We start from the raw sequence: 19,811 nt of genomic DNA on the forward strand, positions 1-19,811 counted from the left end.
CTGCACCCACCAAATTTTCCCCGTGGGGGCTCCAGCCCCGGAGCACCCAGGGGGTCGGTGCCTAAGGTGCCACTTTTGATGTGATCAGTGGGGGGAGCGGCTGCTCTCCCGCCCCTAGGAGCCAGGGGGACCTGCCGGATGCTTCCTGGGAGCTGCCCCAGGTAAGCACCACCAGGACTCGCCCCCTGGCAGGTCCCTCTGGCTCTTAGGGGCAGGGTGGGCACCCACTACGGTGGCCCACGAGACCCTCCTGCCCGGTTCTGGGGGCAGTCAGGAGATGGGGGTGGATGGGGCAGTGGTTCTGGGGGGGCATCAAGGAACGCTGGGGGTTGGATGGGGCAGAAGTCCCAGGGAGCGGGGGTGGGCAACGACCCCTCTCGGGGGCTGGGGCAGCAGCCAGGGGTCAAGGCTGGGGGTGGGAGTGGAGCCGCAGCCAGACTGCTGTGGGGCCGGCAGCTGGGCTTGCAGCCATGTGTGGCTCCGCTCCCAACCTTGCTCCCAACCTTGGCCCCAGGCTGGGATCGGAGCCATGGCCAGCTGCCGGGGCTGGCGCAGGGTCGGGAATGGAGCCACACTGAGGCTGGGGCCGGGGACATGGCTGGGGGCAGGGAGAGGCTGGGTGGTGCTCCCTCCCCAGCCCTGTGGGGGCTGGCCTGGACCCTGCGCACCCCCAGATGTTCCTCCACGCCCCCACTAGGGGGAGCACACCCCACACTTTGGGGACCTCTGGACTAGATGATCACAGTGGACTTTCTGGCCTTGGCATCTGTGACTTGTCATGGCTTCATTGAAGTCTACATCCCAGGTACTGCTGCAGTACACACAATAAACAGATGTGTTTGGTGAAGTCTCGCCGACAGTCCACGGAAATTACCACATGCTCTCAGAGGAACCTGTGTGTTGCACTTTTCCAACATATCCAGTATGGCCATGCCCAGGTGTTCAAAACCTGCCTTAGGGCTCACACCATCACGAGGTTTTAAGGGATTTGCTGGGTTCTGGGGCACACACAAGTCACGTGCTCAAACTTCTTGCCACAACCAGGGGGGACTAAAAACATACTTTTACAAGTGTGAGCTGAGATTCTCGTGTGATCACATGACTCCAGGAGCTGGGGTTTCAAGGAAACCAAATGCCATGAGACTTAATCACTCTTTAAAGTCTAGTCTAGACGCGGGCTGAGAGTCAGTGGGCCCCAAAGCCAATCACTGATGTCACGTGAGGAAGACAAGAACATGGTTGGGATCTTCCCCTGCCCCTTCGGCCTCTTGTCAGGTGGCCTCTGAAGCTCTTCTTGGGCTAGACTCCCTGCAGGTGTAAATGGGCAGCTCCATTGGCTTTAGTCCAGATTTACAGCAGCTGAGGTTCTGACTCAAAGCCTCCTGGAGTAAGGGTCCTGGTAATAGGAAACCAAGTGACAGGGTGATCAGCGTTGTGTGTTTCCTCTAGGCCAGAGTCCTGTGTGCAGGTGATTGTGGGACTGATTTATGGGGGATTGGTTACTCACAGCCTGCCAGAGGGCATGAGTAGTGGGATATCCCCTGCACGGGCCTCCTGCAGTGACCCTGCATGCCCCAGGGATGAGGCACAGAGGCGTTGAATGCAGCTCTTGTTTAAGCAATCAGGGCTCCTCTCTTGGAGGGTTTGAGAGAGAGCGGAAGGAAGGAAGGAGACTACATCCTCAGCTCAGAAGGAGTCCGTAATCAGCGGGACCCTGAAGTTGCAGCCGGGTGCCTCCCTCGGTACACTTCCACTCCGTCTCACGTGAACGTGGCATTTAGGCCTTGTCTGCGCAGTTTGCAGCCACACCCATGCAAACCCCTAGCGCAGTCAGGATTGCACTGGGGCAGAACAAGCCCCTTGGAGACGAGCCCCTTGCTCTTGGGGTGGGGGGTGTGGAGAGTGCCCAGAGCCCTGTCCTTGCAGGGTGGCACCGTGTCTGCACCCACGCAGCTGCACTGTAGACACCTGCCCCAGCAAAGGCCGCAGGTTTCCCGGCGCTGTGACGAATCCGCCCGCTCGGTCGCTGGACGAGTTCCCCAGGAGCAGAACTAGCTCGAGCGGCACCAGTGCAGAGGCGGATTAAAGTCTCCTGGGGCCGCAGTGAGTGGGGGGACCCCGGTGCCGGAACCATGGCCCTGCCTGACCCCTGCTACCTGCGGCCCTACCTCTGTTCTGCCCCTTCTTTCTGCGGCCTTGCCCCCGGCCCTGCCCCTTCCCCCTGTGGCCCTGTCCCCATTTCACCCACGGTCTCTCCCCATTCGGCCCTTTCTGCCCACTCCCCATCCATGGCCCCAAGACCGGCGAAGCTCTGTCCCCCTGCCATGGCCCTGAGGCGGTGGCAGGGAGCGAGAGCTCATCCAGGCCCCGGGGTCATGCCCTGCCTGCCCTGCACTTCTGCTGGGGACCGTGGTCGGGGCACTGGGGCTTCCCCTGACTGCCTCGCGGCTTCTGCCAGGTCTCCAGGCTTCCAGTTTCGGCTGGGGCGCCCATTTCCTGTGGGCCCATTGGATAATCCGCCTATGCCAAGGTGTACATCTCTCGGGGGGGGTTCATGCCTATGTTGACCTACGTTTTAGGTGTAGACCAAGCCTGGGATGACAAGTGCTCTGGCAGCAGCCAGGGTCATCGATGCTGTTCACGAGTCTGATGGTGCTGGGCCAGCCTATTTGGTTGTTGTTGGGTCACTCCGCAACACTGGCTCCTCCCATTTGCTTTATTGGTATAAAAATGGTCTCAAAACATCAAAGAACCTCGGAAGGAATGACCCAAACTCTGGAAAGAGGCAGAAGGAGAAGGAAACTGGACCCCTCTGTCCTCAGACCCCCAGGATCTGATGTGGCCAATAGCCCCTCCTCTTGCTCATACAACAAAACCTCTACTCACAATACCAAACCCAGCAACCATTCCACACCTCCCATAACCGAGGAGCTTCTGGGGCCTTAGCCACACCGTGGCTGGAATGGAAGACAAACAGAAATCCCTGGAGAGAGCCAGGCCATAAGAAATACAGTTTATTAACAATAACAGACAAGCCTTTGGCAGCGTGTCCATAGGGACGCGAACGCCACACCCCTCTCCCCATTGGCATGCAGGTGGTTTTAAAGATTAAGGCGTGGGATTTTCAAAGGAGTCACCGAAACACACAGCCCAGCTCATGATGGTAAGGCATAGTGGCCGGGGCATGCTGTGCATGGGGAGTTGTCTTCACTCTGGATCTACCCTGGTGTAACTGTGATCAGAATCTGGCCCAGGGGCTTTACATACTGTTTCACTTTTAATCCCAAATGATGGTGCTTGATCCAAAGCCAACAGTAAACCATACCCAGCTCTCAGCTAGCACTTCTCAAGCATAGATCTCAAAGCACTTTACAAAAGGGGTTAGTGCTATTACTCCTGTTTTACAGATGGGGAAACTGAGGCACAGCGAGCGGGAGGGACTTGCTCAAGGTCACCCAGCAGGCCACTGGCAGAGGCTGGCATAGAACCCAGGATCAAGCCCTACTGAGTGACATTTGTGGGGCAGTTTGCCACCAAGGTGACTGTAAAGAAAAGGTCCACATCTCCCTCCCACACATCCCTGGGTGAGGGTCACATGAGTGGTCCATGGAATTCCCCTCCCCAAAGCAGCAGGAAAGTCCAGGCATTTTCCACTCCCCCAGGATCCTCTGGCCCCTGTGGTCTGGCATCCCTCCCCTGGCTGCACGAGGTAGGAGGAATTCCCTTGCATTAAGAACAGCTGCTGGTTCAGTTCATCCCAGCTTCCTGGGCCCGGAGGCCCCCATCTGGCCCTGGATCCGTCTGCCTCGACGAGGCCCATCTCCATGACACTCGCTGAGCCTCCGTCACTCAGGGCTTCATCGAAAGCCCCTCGGCACAAATCGAAAGGCTCCCATTGACTCCAGCGGACTCAGCATCAGGCCTGGCCCCAAATTCCTGGGTAAGCGAAAGCCGCCCACTTGGCTGTGATGTAGCAGCCCCCCCGCCCCGGCAGGCAAGCTGAGTTCACTGGGGGAGGTGCTGCCTTGCGCGCGTGTGTGAGACATGCCAAGCTGTACAACGGAGCTAGTTACACATTGATGGGAGGGACTGAGACCTCGTTACACACATTTCAGCCTATTTACATAGTTACACAGTTAGACAGAGCTCCTCTCTCCAGACATTACTACAGACAGCAGGGCTATCTACACGGGCAGGGGATGAACTGGGCAGACTAATTCTCCCAGGAACATTTCCCGTGGGCCCCTGCCTCCCCGCTCCATTCTCCCTTCTTGCTGGCATGTCCCTGCTCTCCCTAGGGAACAGTGTCGACCCCACTCCCGGGGCAACAGGGGGCAGAGGAAAGGGCCTGGTGGGGCCAGGAGTGCCTGTCCCAACAGACAGGCCGGAGCTGTGGAGTTCAGACCTAAATCTGAGCCCCCCCCCTCCCCCAGTGCTGGGGTCTGGAGCTGGGCTGTGGTTTGGGCTCCCTGCATCTGAACCCCCATCACTGGCATGGACAGAAGGCAAGAGATTGCTCAGGGGCTGGTCCCCAGAATACATGAGAAAAAACAGGAAATGGGAGCCTGCTGATTTTGGCTCATCACCTTCCTTGCTTCTGCTGGGCTGAGTCCCTCGTCATGGGGGCTGCCCCCAGTTCCCCTGCTCTGTGCGAAACAGCCCAGCCAGGGAGAGTACAGGAGCGTCATCACCCGTGCAAGGCGCAGAGTGAGGGGGGCAGAGGAGACATGGCCCAGACCCCCACAGCAAGGGGAGCCAGCAGCAGGGTTGTGCGGGGGGTGGGAGGAGCTCTACCTTTCATTGGGCAGGTTTCAGAAACCCCCCCACCCCTGCGTCCATTCATCCTCCTGGCCATGGTTGGTTCCCAACAGGCAGACGTGTCCCAGGAGCTGGGACAACCGGGACGACGTCCTGTAGCTGCTCCCGACAGAAGGGGCAAGGGCGGTTGCTGTGGAAGACCTGCTGGGCACAACAGTGGCAGAGGGTGCCATGGCCGCAGGGCTGCAGCAGGGCGTTGGCCTCGTGTGAGCAGCAAATGACACACTCCTCCGTGCAGCCTCCCGGGAGAGAGCTGTAATCCCGGCATGCCGGAGCTGGGGAGACAGGAGCGTGGCGTTAAAGGGGCAGGCGGGGGCTTCCTCCCCCGAGCCCAACAAGAAATGTGCTGGGCTAATGTCCTGCCCGAGCCCACCCCTCCCATCCCTCGAGAGCTCCGGGGCGCTCGTGAGCTAGGACCAGAGATAGCTCCCCTCCACCTTGGAATGACCCCCCGACACTACCGCTGCGACGGCGGTTTTGTAAGCAGTTTGTGGGCACGCCCTCAGCTGACCCCGGGACACAGCCTGTCCGAGGGCTGTCCCCTTTCGCAACCCGGCCGGCCGGGCACCAGTCCCAGCCGTGTCTCTGCACCTGCCACGCTTCCGACCCTGAGCCTGGGGCTGTGTCAGGTGACCCTCAGCGGTCAGTGGAGGTGAGGAAGCCCGTCTCTGCTGGGACTTCCAGAACGGACAGATGGGCCGTGCTCCCAGACAGCCAGAGCTCCTAGGGCTACCAGGGCCTTCTGTCCAGGAAGGCTGCCCACAGGCCGGGCACAGCACCCAGCAATGAGATCCTGGGCTGGCTGGACCATTGGGCTGAGCCACTCTGGCCATTCTCATGTATGTCGGGACACGGCCCTTCCCAGGTCGGCTCCATGCCCCAAGAGGAAATGGAGCAGATGGAGCCGGTGCTAAGAGCCACCTTCAGCCACTGACCATGAAGCATGGCAGGATGTGATGGCCTGGGGACAGGGGCGGGCTCACCGACGCCTCCCCAGGGCCTCGTGGGATCTAGAAGAGGAAAACACAGAGTCCAGGATCAGCCTCAACGAATATAAACCTCTCTCGACGGACCCCAGAGGGAATGAGGGGACCAGAGTCCACCCTGCAACAGCCCCCTGAGCGGCCAGGCCAGGCCCTCCAGGGCAGGCGTCTGTGCCAAGCCCCAGAGGGTCAGGAAATCTGATCGCAGCTCCCAGGGAGATCGGTGTTCATGCAGTCCGGGGAATCCCCACCCTCTCCTCACACCCACCCTACCCCGAGAACCCCCACCACAGGCAGCAGATGGGAAATGGGCTGGGGTTAGCTACGGGCGCAAGGGGGGCAAGAGTTCGGGGGGAGCTGGTCACATAGATCCTTCGGCCTTCTCTGAAATCCCCTGCAGTCAGGGGGTGTGAGGTGGGGTAGTGGGGGTGGCCCCTGCGGTCAGGGGGGTGTGAGGTGGGGCAGTGTGGGGAGCCCCCGCACTCAGTGGGTTTGAGGTGGGGCAGTGTGGGCAGCCCCCGCGGTCAGAGGGTGTGAGGTGGGGCAGTGTGGGCAGCCCCCGCGGTCAGGGGGGTTTGAGGTGGGGCAGTGTGGGCGGCCCCCGCGGTCAGGGGGGTTTGAGGTGGGGCAGTGTGGGCAGCCCCCGTGGGCAGGGGGGTGTGAGGTGGGGCAGTGTGGGCGGCCCCCGCGGTCAGGGGGGTTTGAGGTGGGGCAGTGTGGGCAGCCCCCGTGGGCAGGGGGGTGTGAGGTGGGGCAGTGTGGGCAGCCCCCGCGGTCAGAGGGTGTGAGGTGGGGCAGTGTGGGCGGCCCCCGCGGTCAGGGGGGTTTGAGGTGGGGCAGTGTGGGCAGCCCCCGTGGGCAGGGGGGTGTGAGGTGGGGCAGTGTGGGCAGCCCCCGCGGTCAGGGGGGTGTGAGGTGGGGCAGTGTGGGCGGCCCCCGCGGTCAGGGGGCTGTGAGGTGGGGCAGTGTGGGCAGCCCCCGCGGTCAGAGGGTGTGACGTGGGGCAGTGTGGGGAGCCCCGCACTCAGTGGGTTTGAGGTGGGGCAGTGTGGGCGGCCCCCGCAGTCAGAGGGTTTGAGGTGGGGCAGTGTGGGGAGCCCCGCACTCAGTGGGTTTGAGGTGGGGCAGTGTGGGCGGCCCCCGTGGTCAGAGGGTGTGAGGTGGGGCAGTGTGGGCGGCCCCCGCGGTCAGAGGGTGTGAGGTGGGGCAGTGTGGGCGGCCCCCGTGGTCAGAGGGTGTGAGGTGGGGCAGTGTGGGCGGCCCCCGTGGTCAGAGGGTGTGAGGTGGGGCAGTGTGGGCGGCCCCCGCGGTCAGAGGGTGTGAGGTGGGGCAGTGTGGGCGGCCCCCGTGGTCAGAGGGTGTGAGGTGGGGCAGTGTGGGCGGCCCCCACACTCAGTGGGTTTGAGGTGGGGCAGTGTGGGGAGCCCCGCACTCAGTGGGTTTGAGGTGGGGCAGTGTGGGCGGCCCCCGTGGTCAGAGGGTGTGAGGTGGGGCAGTGTGGGCAGCCCCCGCGGTCAGTGGGTTTGAGGTGGGGCAGTGTGGGTGGCCCCCGCGGTCAGGGGGGTGTGAGGTGGGGCAGTGTGGGCGGCCCCCACACTCAGTGGGTTTGAGGTGGGGCAGTGTGGGCAGCCCCCGCACTCAGTGGGTTTGAGGTGGGGCAGTGGGGGTGGCCCCTGCGGTCAGGGGGGTGTGAGGTGGGGCAGTGTGGGGAGCCCCCGCACTCAGTGGGTTTGAGGTGGGGCAGTGTGGGCAGCCCCCGCGGTCAGAGGGTGTGAGGTGGGGCAGTGTGGGTGGCCCCCGCGGTCAGGGGGGTTTGAGGTGGGGCAGTGTGGGCGGCCCCCGCGGTCAGAGGGTGTGAGATGGGGCAGTGTGGGCAGCCCCCGCACTCAGTGGTTTGAGATGGGGCAGTCTGGGCAGCCCCCCGCGGTCAGAGAGTGTGAGGTGGGGCAGTCGGGGCGGCCCCCGTGGTCAGGGGGTGTGAGGTGGGGCAGTGTGGGGAGCCCCGCACTCAGTGGGTTTGAGGTGGGGCAGTGTGGGTGGCCCCCGTGGTCAGGGGGTGTGAGGTGGGGCAGTGTGGGGAGCCCCGCACTCAGTGGGTTTGAGGTGGGGCAGTGTGGGTGGCCCCTGCGGTCAGGGGGTGTGAGGTGGGGCAGTGTGGGGAGCCCCCGCGGTCAGAGGGTTTGAGGTGGGGCAGTGTGGGCAGCCCCCACGGTCAGAGGGGTGTGAGGTGGGGCAGTCGGGGCAGGGCATTCTGCCTCTCTATGCCCACACTCCAAAGGGCAGCGGTGCCTTGCAGAGCTCCCCTGTCCTAAGCCAAGCAGGGCAGCCAGCCATCGCCATGTCTGTCATCCCCTGGCTTCCCTCCCTGTGCTGCCGTGAATCCCCTGCCCGGTGGCCCCTGCAGCCCTGGCAGGCGGGAACGAAACATCTCCCAGGATGCGTGTGGACCGTGAGCCCACTGCCTCAGCCCCCCAGCGCTGCTGCACGCTCACCCAGAAGCTGGACCGCCTTGGTCTGCCCATAGACATCAATGACGGCCCAGAGACAGCATCTCACGGGGACGTCCCTCAGCAGGCACATGCTCCGGGCCTCTTGCTGGCTGCAGAAGAAAACTCTGCCTCTCTGGTCCACCCAGAACGTGAGGATGGTGCCTTCCTCCACGCAATGGTCTGGCAGGACTGCAGCCCAGGTCTTCCCCTGCCTGACCAGGTCGGGGCACGCAAATGGCGGCAGGTGACGGGGGTCCAGCTTGGAGGGGTCCATGGCTGTGAAGCCCACTCTCAGCCCCCCGTACCAACTGGCCTCCTTCTTCAAGATCTTCAGCGTCACCTGCTCGTGGAGCCGGATGGGCCGGTTGGTGAAGACGATGCCGTCATGGAAGCTGCTGGCCCGCTCAGCCACGTGGTGGAACTCATCCAGGAGGACCTGGGAGCCGTGGGTGAAGGGGTGGAAGAAGATGGGCTGGGAGGCGTCCCCGTCACTACTCTCCACGCCTGTGGAGGAAGGAATGCGCTAGTGATGCTTCGCACAGCTGCTAGATGTTCGGTGCCCAGTCCTGCCGGGCCAAGCATCTGCAGCCCCATCATGCCCTCTGCCCCCTGCCACAGGCCCCCCAGGGTTGTGGGGAGAGTGCTGGAGACTAGGCTCCAGTGTGACACCGTGGCCCCCCACTGACCGCAGTGGGGCTACGCCCACACAGTGTTTGCAGTGCAGGGGGTCACAGGCACCTTGCCCTTCCCGGACTGTTAAATGGAGGGGGGTTCTGGCGAGATGGGGGAAGGGTCTGGGAGAGGCTGAGAACCCCTGAGAGCAGACCCCCCCCCTTATCTGTAGAGACCGGCCTCCTCCCTGCGCTGCTCTGCCGCTGAACCGCAGGGCCCGTATCTTGCTCCCACCATCAAGTTCAGGGTAGACTTGGGCCCGTCTTCTTGTGGGGTTTCAAGAGCCTGACCCCAGCACTGTCTTCCCCAAGCCACCAAGCAGAAGGGACCATGCCAAGAACTGGCTGATCTGCCCATTTCCAAACACCACCCACCGATGCCAGCAGGGTCCTCTGCCCTCAGGGACTACCCCTTCTTGAACCCACTCCCCACGTTCCTCCCCTCGCAGCCTTCTTCACCTTGATGCATCAGGGATCCCTAAGCATGCCACGAACGCAACACCATCTCCTGAGCACATGTCAGCTCAGTCCTGCCGTTTCTCATGCTGATACCTCGGTCCCCCTTAGCCCTACCCTGGAAGGGCCCCATCTCCTGGGTTCAGAGGCGAATTCAATCTCCTAGGCTGGAATTCCCTGTGTTGATCCGATCCTTTTCCCAGGCTGTTTATCCCGAGGAAGGAAAACCCATCTCCCTCCTGTGCACTATCTCTGTAGGCCAGCTGCAACCCTTGTTCCTCCTTGGCCAGGAGTCCTCTCTCTTGAGTCATAGATACTAATCATGGTGAGAGGGAAAACAACCTTGTGGCTTGTCTGAATTCACCGTGGATTTTACTTTGAGTCAGTGAGAAAGTGAAAGGTTGTCACACTGGGACACTCTCAGGGTCATTCACCAGGAGAGGTTTGATTGCCTCACTGGGGAGGGTGACCAGACCTACCGATATGAGGGGCTTTGTCTTATACAGGCAACTGTGGCCTCTCCTCCCCCCAAAAAGAAAGTGTCCAGATTGAGCACCCTTGCTATCTGGCCAATCACGGGGTGCGACAGCTAATCACAACCCCAGAACGTATCTGCAGCCTGGTCTTGTGGCTCACGGGCTCCCCAGCAGCCAGCTGGCACACGAGCTATGTAAACAAATGCGGCTTCCTCCCCAGATGCTAAGCTGCCGGGAGGAGGCATGGGAGCAGGAAGAAAGATGTTACAGCTTCGCCTACTATAGCCTGTGGTGGCTGAACTTATGTCCCCCAGGGGTGTGAATAACCCCCCCCCCCGTGCGACGTACGTTGCACTGACCTAAGCACTCGTCTGCACAGTGCTGTGTTGGCAGGGGAGCGTCTCCTCCCACCGAACAGCGGCTGGAGGGTTAAGCTCACCGGAGAGCGCCCTCCCGTCGGCTTAGAGCGGCTACACTAGAGACCTTAGAGCAGCGCAGCTGCATGGTACAGCTGTGCCACTGTAAGCTCTAGGGGAGCCACAGCCTTAGGCTGGGGTCTTCAAAGGCCAAAGGGAATCGGGCACCAAAATCCCATCGGCTGTCAGTGGGAGCCGGGCCTTCTGAAAATCCCAGCCTTAGACACGACGGTGACGGGCGCCAAAGCGAACGCTAGCCAGACAGGCAGCCAAACGGTCTGTGATTTTGCCTGCTTCCCCACCCCCTAAAGATTCTGGCCCGTGCCCTGGTGAAAGAGCCCTCGAGCACTGTGGGTCTCAACCGGGGGGTCAGGGGGCCATGAGCACGTTTTGGGGGGTCCCCCAAAATAAATCCGAGAGCGTAGAAAAAATAAAAGCTGTTTCACCTCATGCTATTTGGACACATTGCTTTTTATTTAACCAGAGAGTGTGTTCATTTTCCTGAATGGTACACTGAAACCTATTGGCTTCAGCAGGGGGCAGCAAGCAGGGTAATTGGCCAGGTGTCCATGCCACAGGGGCCCTGCATGGCAGGGCTCGGGCTTCAGCCCCGGGTAGCCAGGCTCAGGCATATTAATATTTGAACACAATGTTCAGTTTTTTATTTTTGTACCTATGTTATCCTTTTCTTTTGTATATTATCCAGGAAGTTTTTGGAGAGTGTTGGGGACAACTTCCTGGTGCAAGGGCTGAAGGAACCAACGAGGGGCCGTGCTCCTCTTGACTTACTGCTCACAAACAGGGAAGAATTGGAAGGGGAAGTAGACGTGGGTGGCAACCTGGGCAGCAGTGACCATGAGATGGTCGAGTTCAGGATCCTGACACAAGGAAGAAAGGAGAGCAGCAGAATATGGACCCTGGACTTCAGAAAAGCAGACTTTGACTCCCTCGGAAAACTGATGGGCAGGATCCCTGGGAGGCTAATATGAGGGGGAAAGGACTCCAGGAGAACTGGCTGTATTTTAAAGAATCCTTATTGAGGGCACAGGAACAAACCATCCCAATGTGCAGAAATAATAGCAAATATGGCAGGCGATCAGCTTGGCTTAACAGTGAAATCTTCAGGGAGCTTAAACACAAAAAGGAAGCTTACAAGAAGTGGAAACTTGAACAGATGACTAGGGAGGAGTATAAAGATCTTGCTCGAGCCTGCAGGGGTGTAATCAGGAAGGCCAAAACACAACTGGAGTTGCAGCAAGCAAGGGATGTGAAGGGGAACAAGAAGAGTTTCTACAGATATGTTAGCAACAAGAAGAAGATCAGGGAAAGTGTGGCTACAGAATGGGGCAGGCAACCCAGTGATAGATGATGTGGAAAAAGCTGAAGTACTCAATGCTTGTTTTGCCTCGGTCTTCACAGACAAGGTCAGCTCCCAGACTGCTGCACTGGGCAGCACAGCATGGGGAGGAGGGGACCAGCCCTCTGTGGTGCAAGAACAGGTTAAGGGCTATTTAGAAAAGCTGAACATGCACAAGTCCATGGGGCCAGATGCGCTGCATCTGAGGATGCTGAGGGAGTTGGCCGATGTGATTGCAGAGCCACTGGCCATTATCTTTGAAAACTCATGGCAATCAGAACAGGTCCCGGATGTTTGGAAAAAGGCTAATGTAGTGCCCATCTTTTAATAAAGGGAAGAAGGAGAATCTGGGGAACTACAGGCCAGTCAGCCTCACCTCAGTCACCGGAAAAATCATGGAGCATATCCTCAGGGAATCCATTTTGAAGCACTTGGAGGAGAGGAAAGTAATCAGGAACAGTCAGCATGGATTCACCAAGGGCAAGTCATGCCTGACCAACCTGATTGCCTTCTATGATGAGATAACTGGCTCTGTGGATATGGAGAAATCGGTGTGGACGTGATATACCTTGACTTTAGCACAGCTTTTGACACAGTCTCCCACAGTATTCTTGCCAGCAAGTTAAAGAAGTATGGGCTGGATGAATGGACTATAAGGTGGATAGAAAGCTGGCTGGATCATCGGGCTCAACGGGTAGTGATCAACAGCTCAAAGTCGAGTTGGCAGCCGGTATCAAGTGGAGTGCCCCAGGGGTCGGTCCTGGGGTCAGTTTTGTTCAACATCTTCATTAATGACCTGGAGAATGGCATGGATTGCACCCTCAGGAAGTTCGCGGATGACACAAAGGTGGGGGGAGGGGAGGGACCAGAGTGACCTAGACAAATTGGAGGATTGGGCCAAAAGAAATCTGATGAGGTTCAACAAGGACAAGTGCAGAGTCCTGCACTTAGGACAGAAGAATCCCATGCACCGCTACAGACTAGGGTCCGAATGGCTCGGCAGCAGTTGTCACGGAGTGTGGGAGAGTCTGGGCCCTGCACCCGCCACTTCCTGCGATTCACCATGACTCTCAGCCAGCCAGTAAAACAGAAGGTTTATTAGACAACAGGAACAGTCTAAACCAGAGCTTGTAGGTACAGAAAACAGGACCCCTCAGTCAGGTCCATCTTGGGGGGTAGGGAGCCAAGACCCTAGTTCTGGGCCTCCCTCCATTTCCCCAGCCAGCTCCAAACTAAGACCCCCTCCAGCCCCTCCTCTGGCCTTTGTCTCTTTCTCTGGGCAAGGAGGCCACCTGATCTCTTTGTTCTCCAACATCTTCAGTTGCCACCTTGCAGGAGAGGGGCCCAGGTCCATTAGTTGCCAGGAGACAGGGTGTCGGCCATTCTCTGTGCAGACAGCATCACACGTTCCCTCTAGGGCTCTGCAACAATTACACCCCCTTATCCCACCACCTAGATACTTAAGAAATGCCTAGGGGAAACTCAGGCCCGCACACAGTATTCAGAGAAAACATTGAGAATGTTCCCACTTCGTCACAGCAGTTCTGCAGAAAAGGACCTGGGGATTACAGTGGATGAGAAGCTGGATCTGAGTCAGCGGTCTGCCCTTGTTGCCAAGAAGGCCAATGGCATACTGGCTTTCATCAGTAGGAGCACTGCCAGCAGATCGAGGGAAGTGATTGTTCCCCTCTATTCGGCACTGATGAGGCCACACCTGGAGTATTGCGCCCAGTTTTGGACCCCCCACAACAGAAAGGATGTGGCCAAATTGGAGAGAGTCCAGGGGAGGGCAACAAAAATGATCAGGGGGCCGGGGCCCATGACTTACGAGGGGAGGCTGAGGGAACTGGGGTTATTTGGTCTGCGGAAGAGAAGAATGAGGGGGGATTTGATAGCAGCCTTCAACTACCTGAAAGGGGGTTCCAAAGAGGACGGAGCTCGGCTGTTCTCAGTGGTGGCAGACGACAGAACGAGGAGCAATGGTCTCAAGTCGCCGTGGGGGAGGTTTAGGTTGGATATTAGGAAACACTATTTCACTAGGAGGGTGGTGAAGCCCTGGAATGCGTTACCTAGGGAGGTGGTGGAATCTCCTTCCTTAGAGGTTTTTAAGGTCAGGCTTGACAAAGCCCTGGCTGGGATGATTTAGTTGGGGTTGGTCCTGCTCTGAGCAGGGGATTGGACTAGATACCTCCTGAGGTCCCTTCCAACCCTGATCTTCTATGACTCTATGATTATAGATGTGTGCATGTGTTTAACTGTATAACTATCCATTTAATACAGCTGTTAATCCACTGGCTATGCAGAAAAACAGCTGTTGTGGCGGGGAGTGGGGGGTATGGCGTTTTTATGGCATCTTGCAGGGGGGCCTCCGAACCCCTGCTCTAGAAGGAACAAGTCTCCTAGCCCCACCTTGCTCCAGCACCGGAGCCTGGCCTGGACTAGGCTGTGCTGGCAGGGTTGAGAGGGGACTGTAGTCCGTCTAGTGATTCCTTCTGGGGAGAAGGGAAGAGGAGAGAGGGATGAGGAAGAGTGAAACAGAGTGAGGGAAAGAGAGATAGCCAGGGCTTTATGCTATGGCCTGACAGTCTCCTCCCAACCCAGGGCACAAGTGAAATTAGTTTGGTACCTAAATGAGCACCTAAAGCAAGCACTGAAGACCCTATTTGTGTCATAAAAGCACCACACAGTGTGGCCATCCCTATGGTCTTGGACTGGTCAGCACAGAGGGGCATGTGCAGAAGGGGCTGCAGATCAGGGCTGAGGAGAGAGAGCGAGGGAGAATCGCTCTATCATGAGTGCACGGTCTCTGCGGTAGGGAAAGGCTCATTCCTCAACGTGCCAGATCTTCAGCTGGTGTAAATCGGTGCCACTCCATCCATGTCACATTGTGCAAAAAGCACCTAGTGATTTAGGAGCCATTTTCAGAAGGGGCTTGGACAATTATGTCCCATTGACTTTCAGTGAAATTTAGGCTCCTAAGGGCCACATTTTTAACCACATTTAGGTGCCTAACATGCAAATAGGGGCCTTGTGAGATGTTCAAAAGTGCCTAGGCTCCCATCTCGCCTGAATTTCATTGAGAGCCAGGTGCTTTGCGAACCCCTGCAGGCGCTAAACTGCATCTATAGGGGCCTAAACCCCCTTGGAAATCTGACCCTAATTGACTCCACTGCTTCTGAAAATGGGACCGGCTCTCCAACATTGGCTAGGTGCTTTTTACAATGTTACCCATACCACCCCAGGTGCAGATCCGGCCTATGTCACGGCTGCACAGCACAGCGCATAATGAGCCCCCAAACCTGACCCTTTGCTGTGGGCCACGAGGAGCTGCTGTCACGTAGCGACTGACGTTAGAGTAGCTCTCAGTGGTCTGGCTGGAAGGCCCATCTCCCACCTGGCCCCATGTGCTGGCCAATGTGAAATCTGTCAAATCGAAGGGCTTCCATGCCATTTCGGGCAATTCCTTCTGCCCGTAGCGAGGCCAAGGCCCCTGGGGCCTTTCCGAGGAAAGGCGGCCTTCGCCCACATGCACAGAACGCCTGTTTAGCCAGATTTCAGGGCTCCCCGCGGCTTCGCCCACTCAGGCGAGGGTGTGTGCCTAACGGTGCCTGGGCAGCTGGCTGCTCTTCTCCTTCCTCCAGTCTGGGCCCAGACTCCCTGCTCCTCTGCACAGTGTAATCCCCCCTGGAATGACTCCGGACTGACACCTCAGAGCAGGATCGGGCCCCTTGGCTTCACACCTGCCACCTCCTAGCTTTGCCCCCGGCTCCTTGGCCACACCTGCCTGGCAGCCCCCTCCTCCCTTCCCGTCAGATTCCTCCTTCCCCAGCCCACCCCCCTCGGCTGGGGTCCACACCACCGACCACTGCCCGGGTTTGCACGCGGGCTGCGTACCTGTAAACTCCCTGATTGTTTGCTCAGGCCTAGATGGAGCTGCTAGATGGTGGGCGTAACACTGATTGGAAAACCGTTCCCAGAGAGTAGTTCTCAGTGGTTCACAGTCATGCTGGAAGAGCGTAACGAGTGGGGTCCTGCCAGGGCCATTCCTAGCTATTCTGGGGCCCTACGCAGCCCCCATTGCGGGGGAGGGGGTGTGGGGCCACAGGCCTCCACAGGGGGGCAGGGTTGGCTTGGGGGGCATGGGGGAGCCACCCCCCAGCACTCCCAGGCGGCGTGGCTGGGGCCGGGTCCCTGCACTTCCCGCCGCCGGTGAGTGCAGGCCCAGGCCTGCTGCAGTTCTCAGGGGTTTGGGGGTGAAGCAGGGGCAGGGAGGGGTGGGAAGAGGCAGGGTGGGAGCAGAGCAGGGGCGGGGCTTTGGGGAAGTAGTGGAGCGGGAGCAGGGCTGGGGTGGAGCAGGGGCGGGGCCATGGGGAAGAGGCGGAGCTGGGGCTGGAGCAGCACGCAGGTGCATAAGGCACCCGGAAATTTGGTGCCCCATATTTCCTGGTGCCCTACGCAGCTGCATACTTTGCGTATGGGTAGGAGGGCCCTGGGTCCCGCAGGGATCAGTTCTGGGTCCGGTTCTGTTCAATCTCTTCATCAGTGATTTAGATAATGGCATAGAACGTACGCTTGTAAAGCTTGCGGACGATACCAAGCTGGGAGGGGTTGCAAGTGCTTTGGAGAATCGGATTATAATTCAAAATGAACTGGACAAACTGGAGAAATGAGCTGAAGTAAATAGGATGAATTTCAATAAGGACAAATGCAAAGTACTCCACTTGGGAAGGAGGAGGGAGAAAAATTGTTCTTCTTAACCTCTGAGGACAGGACAAGCAGCAATGGGCTTAAGTTGCAGTAAGGGTGGTTTAGGTTGGACATTAGGAAAAACTTCCCAAGGGTCAGGGTGGTTAAACCCTGGAATAAACGGCCCGGGGAGGTTGTGGAATCTCCATCACTGGAGATTGTTAAGAGCAGGTCGGACAAACCCCTGTCAGGGATGGTCTAGAGAATACTTAGCCCTGCCACGAATGCCGGGGACTGAACTAGACGACCTCTCGAGGTCCCTTCCAGCCCTGTGAGTCTAAGATTCTGTTCAAGCCAGTTTACAGTGCTCTGGGGAGGGAGTCATGGCTTCTCCACACCCATCCTCAGGGTGAGCTACCTCTCTTGGGTATCGCTCTGCCCCCAGCACCACAGGACCTCAGCACCGCCCAGTCTGTGACACATCCGTACACATGCGTGGGCGGCAGGGCAATGAGCCCCAGGTACTAACGGCAACCGAGGCACCAAGCCGCTAAGTGACTTGCCCGGGTCGCACATGGTGTCTGTGGCAGAGCACAGGATCAGCCAGCTCTTTTTGGAGGTGAGTTATTGCTCATTTACAGCCCGGGAGCTCCAGCCATCCCTTCCTCCACACGCTAGCTTGGCGAAGCCATTGCTTGCAGCCAAGGCTCAGCGGGGTTGGGGCGCAGCGGGACGGTGCACTGGCCCCTCGCTCTAGCTTAAAACCCTCAGCCCCTGGCCGCAAAGAAACCCTCAGCAATGTGAACCCAGCGTCACTGGGACAACAGCTCTGGGAGCTCTGAGCTGCCCCATTCACCTCTGTGAGTGGTTAACTCAGAGGCACGGTGATGGTACGTTTCTCCACCGTCAACTCCTTCATCCCTCACGTAAGAGAGGAGCGGGAGGGTCGCAGATCTGTACATGGACAGACTGCAGCGGCAGGACACTGCGCAGGTCTGCTCCAGCGCGACAGTTTTGCTGTTTCTAGGCGTCAGGACTCCTGAGCGCTATTCCCAGCTCTGCCACTGACTTGCTGGTTGACCTTGGGCAAGTCACTTAGCCCACTGTCTCCATGTCTAAAATGGGCAATACACACAACAGCTTATTTCTGTCTGTCCTTCTGCAATGAGCTATGGCTACAGGCATACAGAGCTCAGCAACCCATATGTAATCGTCAGCGCCAGGCCCTGCTCCTGGAGCTAAACAGAGGCTCCACCAGCTGTAAGGAAAGGCAGGTGAAGGATGCTTTGTTGGTTCTAGCCTGGCAGTCCGGCTTCTGCTCTGCCACAGACTCCTAGGGTAAGTTACTTAGGTGCATTCGTCCACCTCAGAGGGGGTCAATTTGGGTAGATGCCAGCTTGCCGCTTGCTAACTGGCTTGTGTGGCCCCCTGCTGCACACCCTGAAAGTTCTCTGGTGTGTGTTACGCCAGCCCTGCAGACAGGGCTCTGTCGGCCTGCTTGAGCAGTGGCCATATGGGCCAGTCACACACGCACGCGACGAATGCAGCGGGCGGACAACCCTTTCGTCCCTCTGTGCTCGGTCCCTGCTCCAGCTCACCCCACAAGAGAGGATACCTGGGAGGTGCCCAGTTACTATGGTACGGGGGAGCAGATAAAGCCCGTCTACAGATAGCACCTGGCAGGCTGGGGCAGCCCCAGGATGTGATATGATCAGGGTATATCGCACATCCACTCTCCACAGCTCGATCCTTCCGCTGAGACGGGGCTGAACTCGGATGCCAAATGCTGGCATTTAGCTCAAGAGTCAGGTTGCAGTCTACACCTTGGCATTTCACCCATCACTTTCCATCCTCCGCCTGCCCATGCAGGTGCTCCCTTGCTGTACCGCGGGCAACTGCAGCCCTCTCCCCCCCGGGGGACAGGACCATGCAGTGTGTCAGGATCGTTCCCTCTTACCTTGCGGCCGGTTTAAACAGCTCCCCATTGCAGGCTGGGTGAGGCTTCTCTTCACGTGCTCAGGCAGCCCGGAAAGTCTGCTTCTGTCCTCTCACCTCAAGAGGGACCAGGAGCTCCTGCCGTGCAGTGCCGGCCCTCATGCCCGCCAGACTCGTTTTTATACGAGCTGTGGGTGGTGATCATGTTACACCCCCAGTGAGTAAGCAACAGACACTCTCATTGTCACATGGTATGACTGGTTTTGCTTTGCGTATTTCCAATATTCATTTTAAACGGAACACCAGCTGGCTTCGTGCCCAGAGCTGACGGATGGCCAGTGGAGGAACAGTAAGGATTTTCCTGCCTCCAGCTGCGCTCCAACCGCTGGGAGCTGATCTCACGGTGATCAGGATCCTGCTCCAGGGACTTTGCCCCCAGAAACGCAGGCAGCCTCGGAGATCAGGCTCTGCACTGGGGTTGTGCTCTGGAGCTTCTGGTGTCCACGTGCTGCAGGCAGGGGCACTACTGGTCACTTCTGGAGCAACCAGGACTAGCCCATAGCCTCCAGTCCATGGAAAAATCCCTGTGATGGCGGCGGGGGGGCTCTGCTTCTGCCTCTTTCCAGACAGGTAAACTATTGTGGGCAGGTTTATTTGGATATTAGGAAAAACTTTTTCACTAGGAGGGTGGTGAAACACTGGAATGCGTTACCTAGGGAGGGGGTGGAATCCCCTTCCTTAGAAGTTTTTAAGGTCAGGCTTGATAAAGCCCTGGCTGGGATGATTTAGTTGGGGATTGGTCCTGCTTTGAGCAGGGGGTTGGACTAGATACCTCCTGAGGTCCCTTCCAACCCTGATCTTCTGTGATTCTATGATTCAGAGACCACCCGGCGTTTCTTTACGGAGTCTGTTCCCACCCCCTTTACCGACTGTGCAGCAGCTTTCACAGTAGCCTGGGGCTCGAAGGGGCCATCCACATCACACCTTTTCCTGAGCTGTGCAAGGCTGAATGCCTGGGTCTAGTCTCACCTGGTTGGGGACGCAGCCCCTCCCTGCCTGGCTGTGAGATGAAGCTAAATATTGCAGGACGAATTACGAGCACAGGTTTATAGCTACACAAACACGTAAATTCACGACCACAGTCTGTATATGACTGCTGCTTGGTGAGCTTGCATTTCTTCACTCACCCTGCCTTTCCTGCTGCATTATCCAACGTAAGGATCTGAGCGTCTGGAAGTTAAGAACGTGGGAGAATTACTCTGCCATAGAAAGAGAGTTATGCCATTATGTGGGTAATCAAACAATTAAGGCCCTTGCTCTTAAACAGGAAATTCAGTGTATTATCCGACCACTTCCCATTCATTTGGTTACACAGAACCAAGGGCACTGATTCCAAACGCTCCAAGAACATGGCATGGAAATTGTGCGTATTAAGGGGAAGGAAAATGTAATACCAGATGCCCTGTCCAGGAAAGAGGGTTCTGGCCCACTGCCTATGACCCTGCAGCATCGTAAGAGGGAAGG

The 19,811-nt window shown here is 58.2% G+C and overlaps 1 protein-coding gene across 1 annotated transcript; it reads right to left on the bottom strand.

Annotated features, from left to right (window-relative positions):
• Positions 1-4,839: 4,839 nt before the first annotated feature.
• NEURL3 (neuralized E3 ubiquitin protein ligase 3) lies at positions 4,840-18,337 on the bottom strand. The gene is made up of 4 exons (XM_077805568.1): positions 18,310-18,337; positions 8,294-8,794; positions 5,754-5,828; positions 4,840-5,093 (listed from the first exon to the last, which is right to left on the bottom strand). Exons 1-4 carry the CDS (start codon positions 18,335-18,337, stop codon positions 4,840-4,842), a joined length of 858 nt encoding a protein of 285 aa, XP_077661694.1.
• Positions 18,338-19,811: the final 1,474 nt, after the last annotated feature.

The sequence above is a fragment of the Eretmochelys imbricata genome, chromosome 26 (genome assembly GCF_965152235.1).
Source record: "Eretmochelys imbricata isolate rEreImb1 chromosome 26, rEreImb1.hap1, whole genome shotgun sequence".
NCBI lineage: Eukaryota > Metazoa > Chordata > Testudines > Cheloniidae > Eretmochelys > Eretmochelys imbricata.

What these genes read in the sequence shown, in the direction of transcription:
- NEURL3 (XM_077805568.1), bottom strand. Translation starts at nt 18,337, where the DNA reads ATGGGGAGCTGTTTAAACCGGCCGCAAG. An exon ending in CTGTTTAAACCGGCCGCAAG is followed by an intron (nt 8,795 to 18,309) that starts GTAAGAGGGAAC and finishes CTTCCTCCACAG; the next exon opens with GCGTGGAGAGTAGTGACGGG. An exon ending in ACATCCTGCCATGCTTCATG is followed by an intron (nt 5,094 to 5,753) that starts GTCAGTGGCTGA and finishes CTGTCTCCCCAG; the next exon opens with CTCCGGCATGCCGGGATTAC.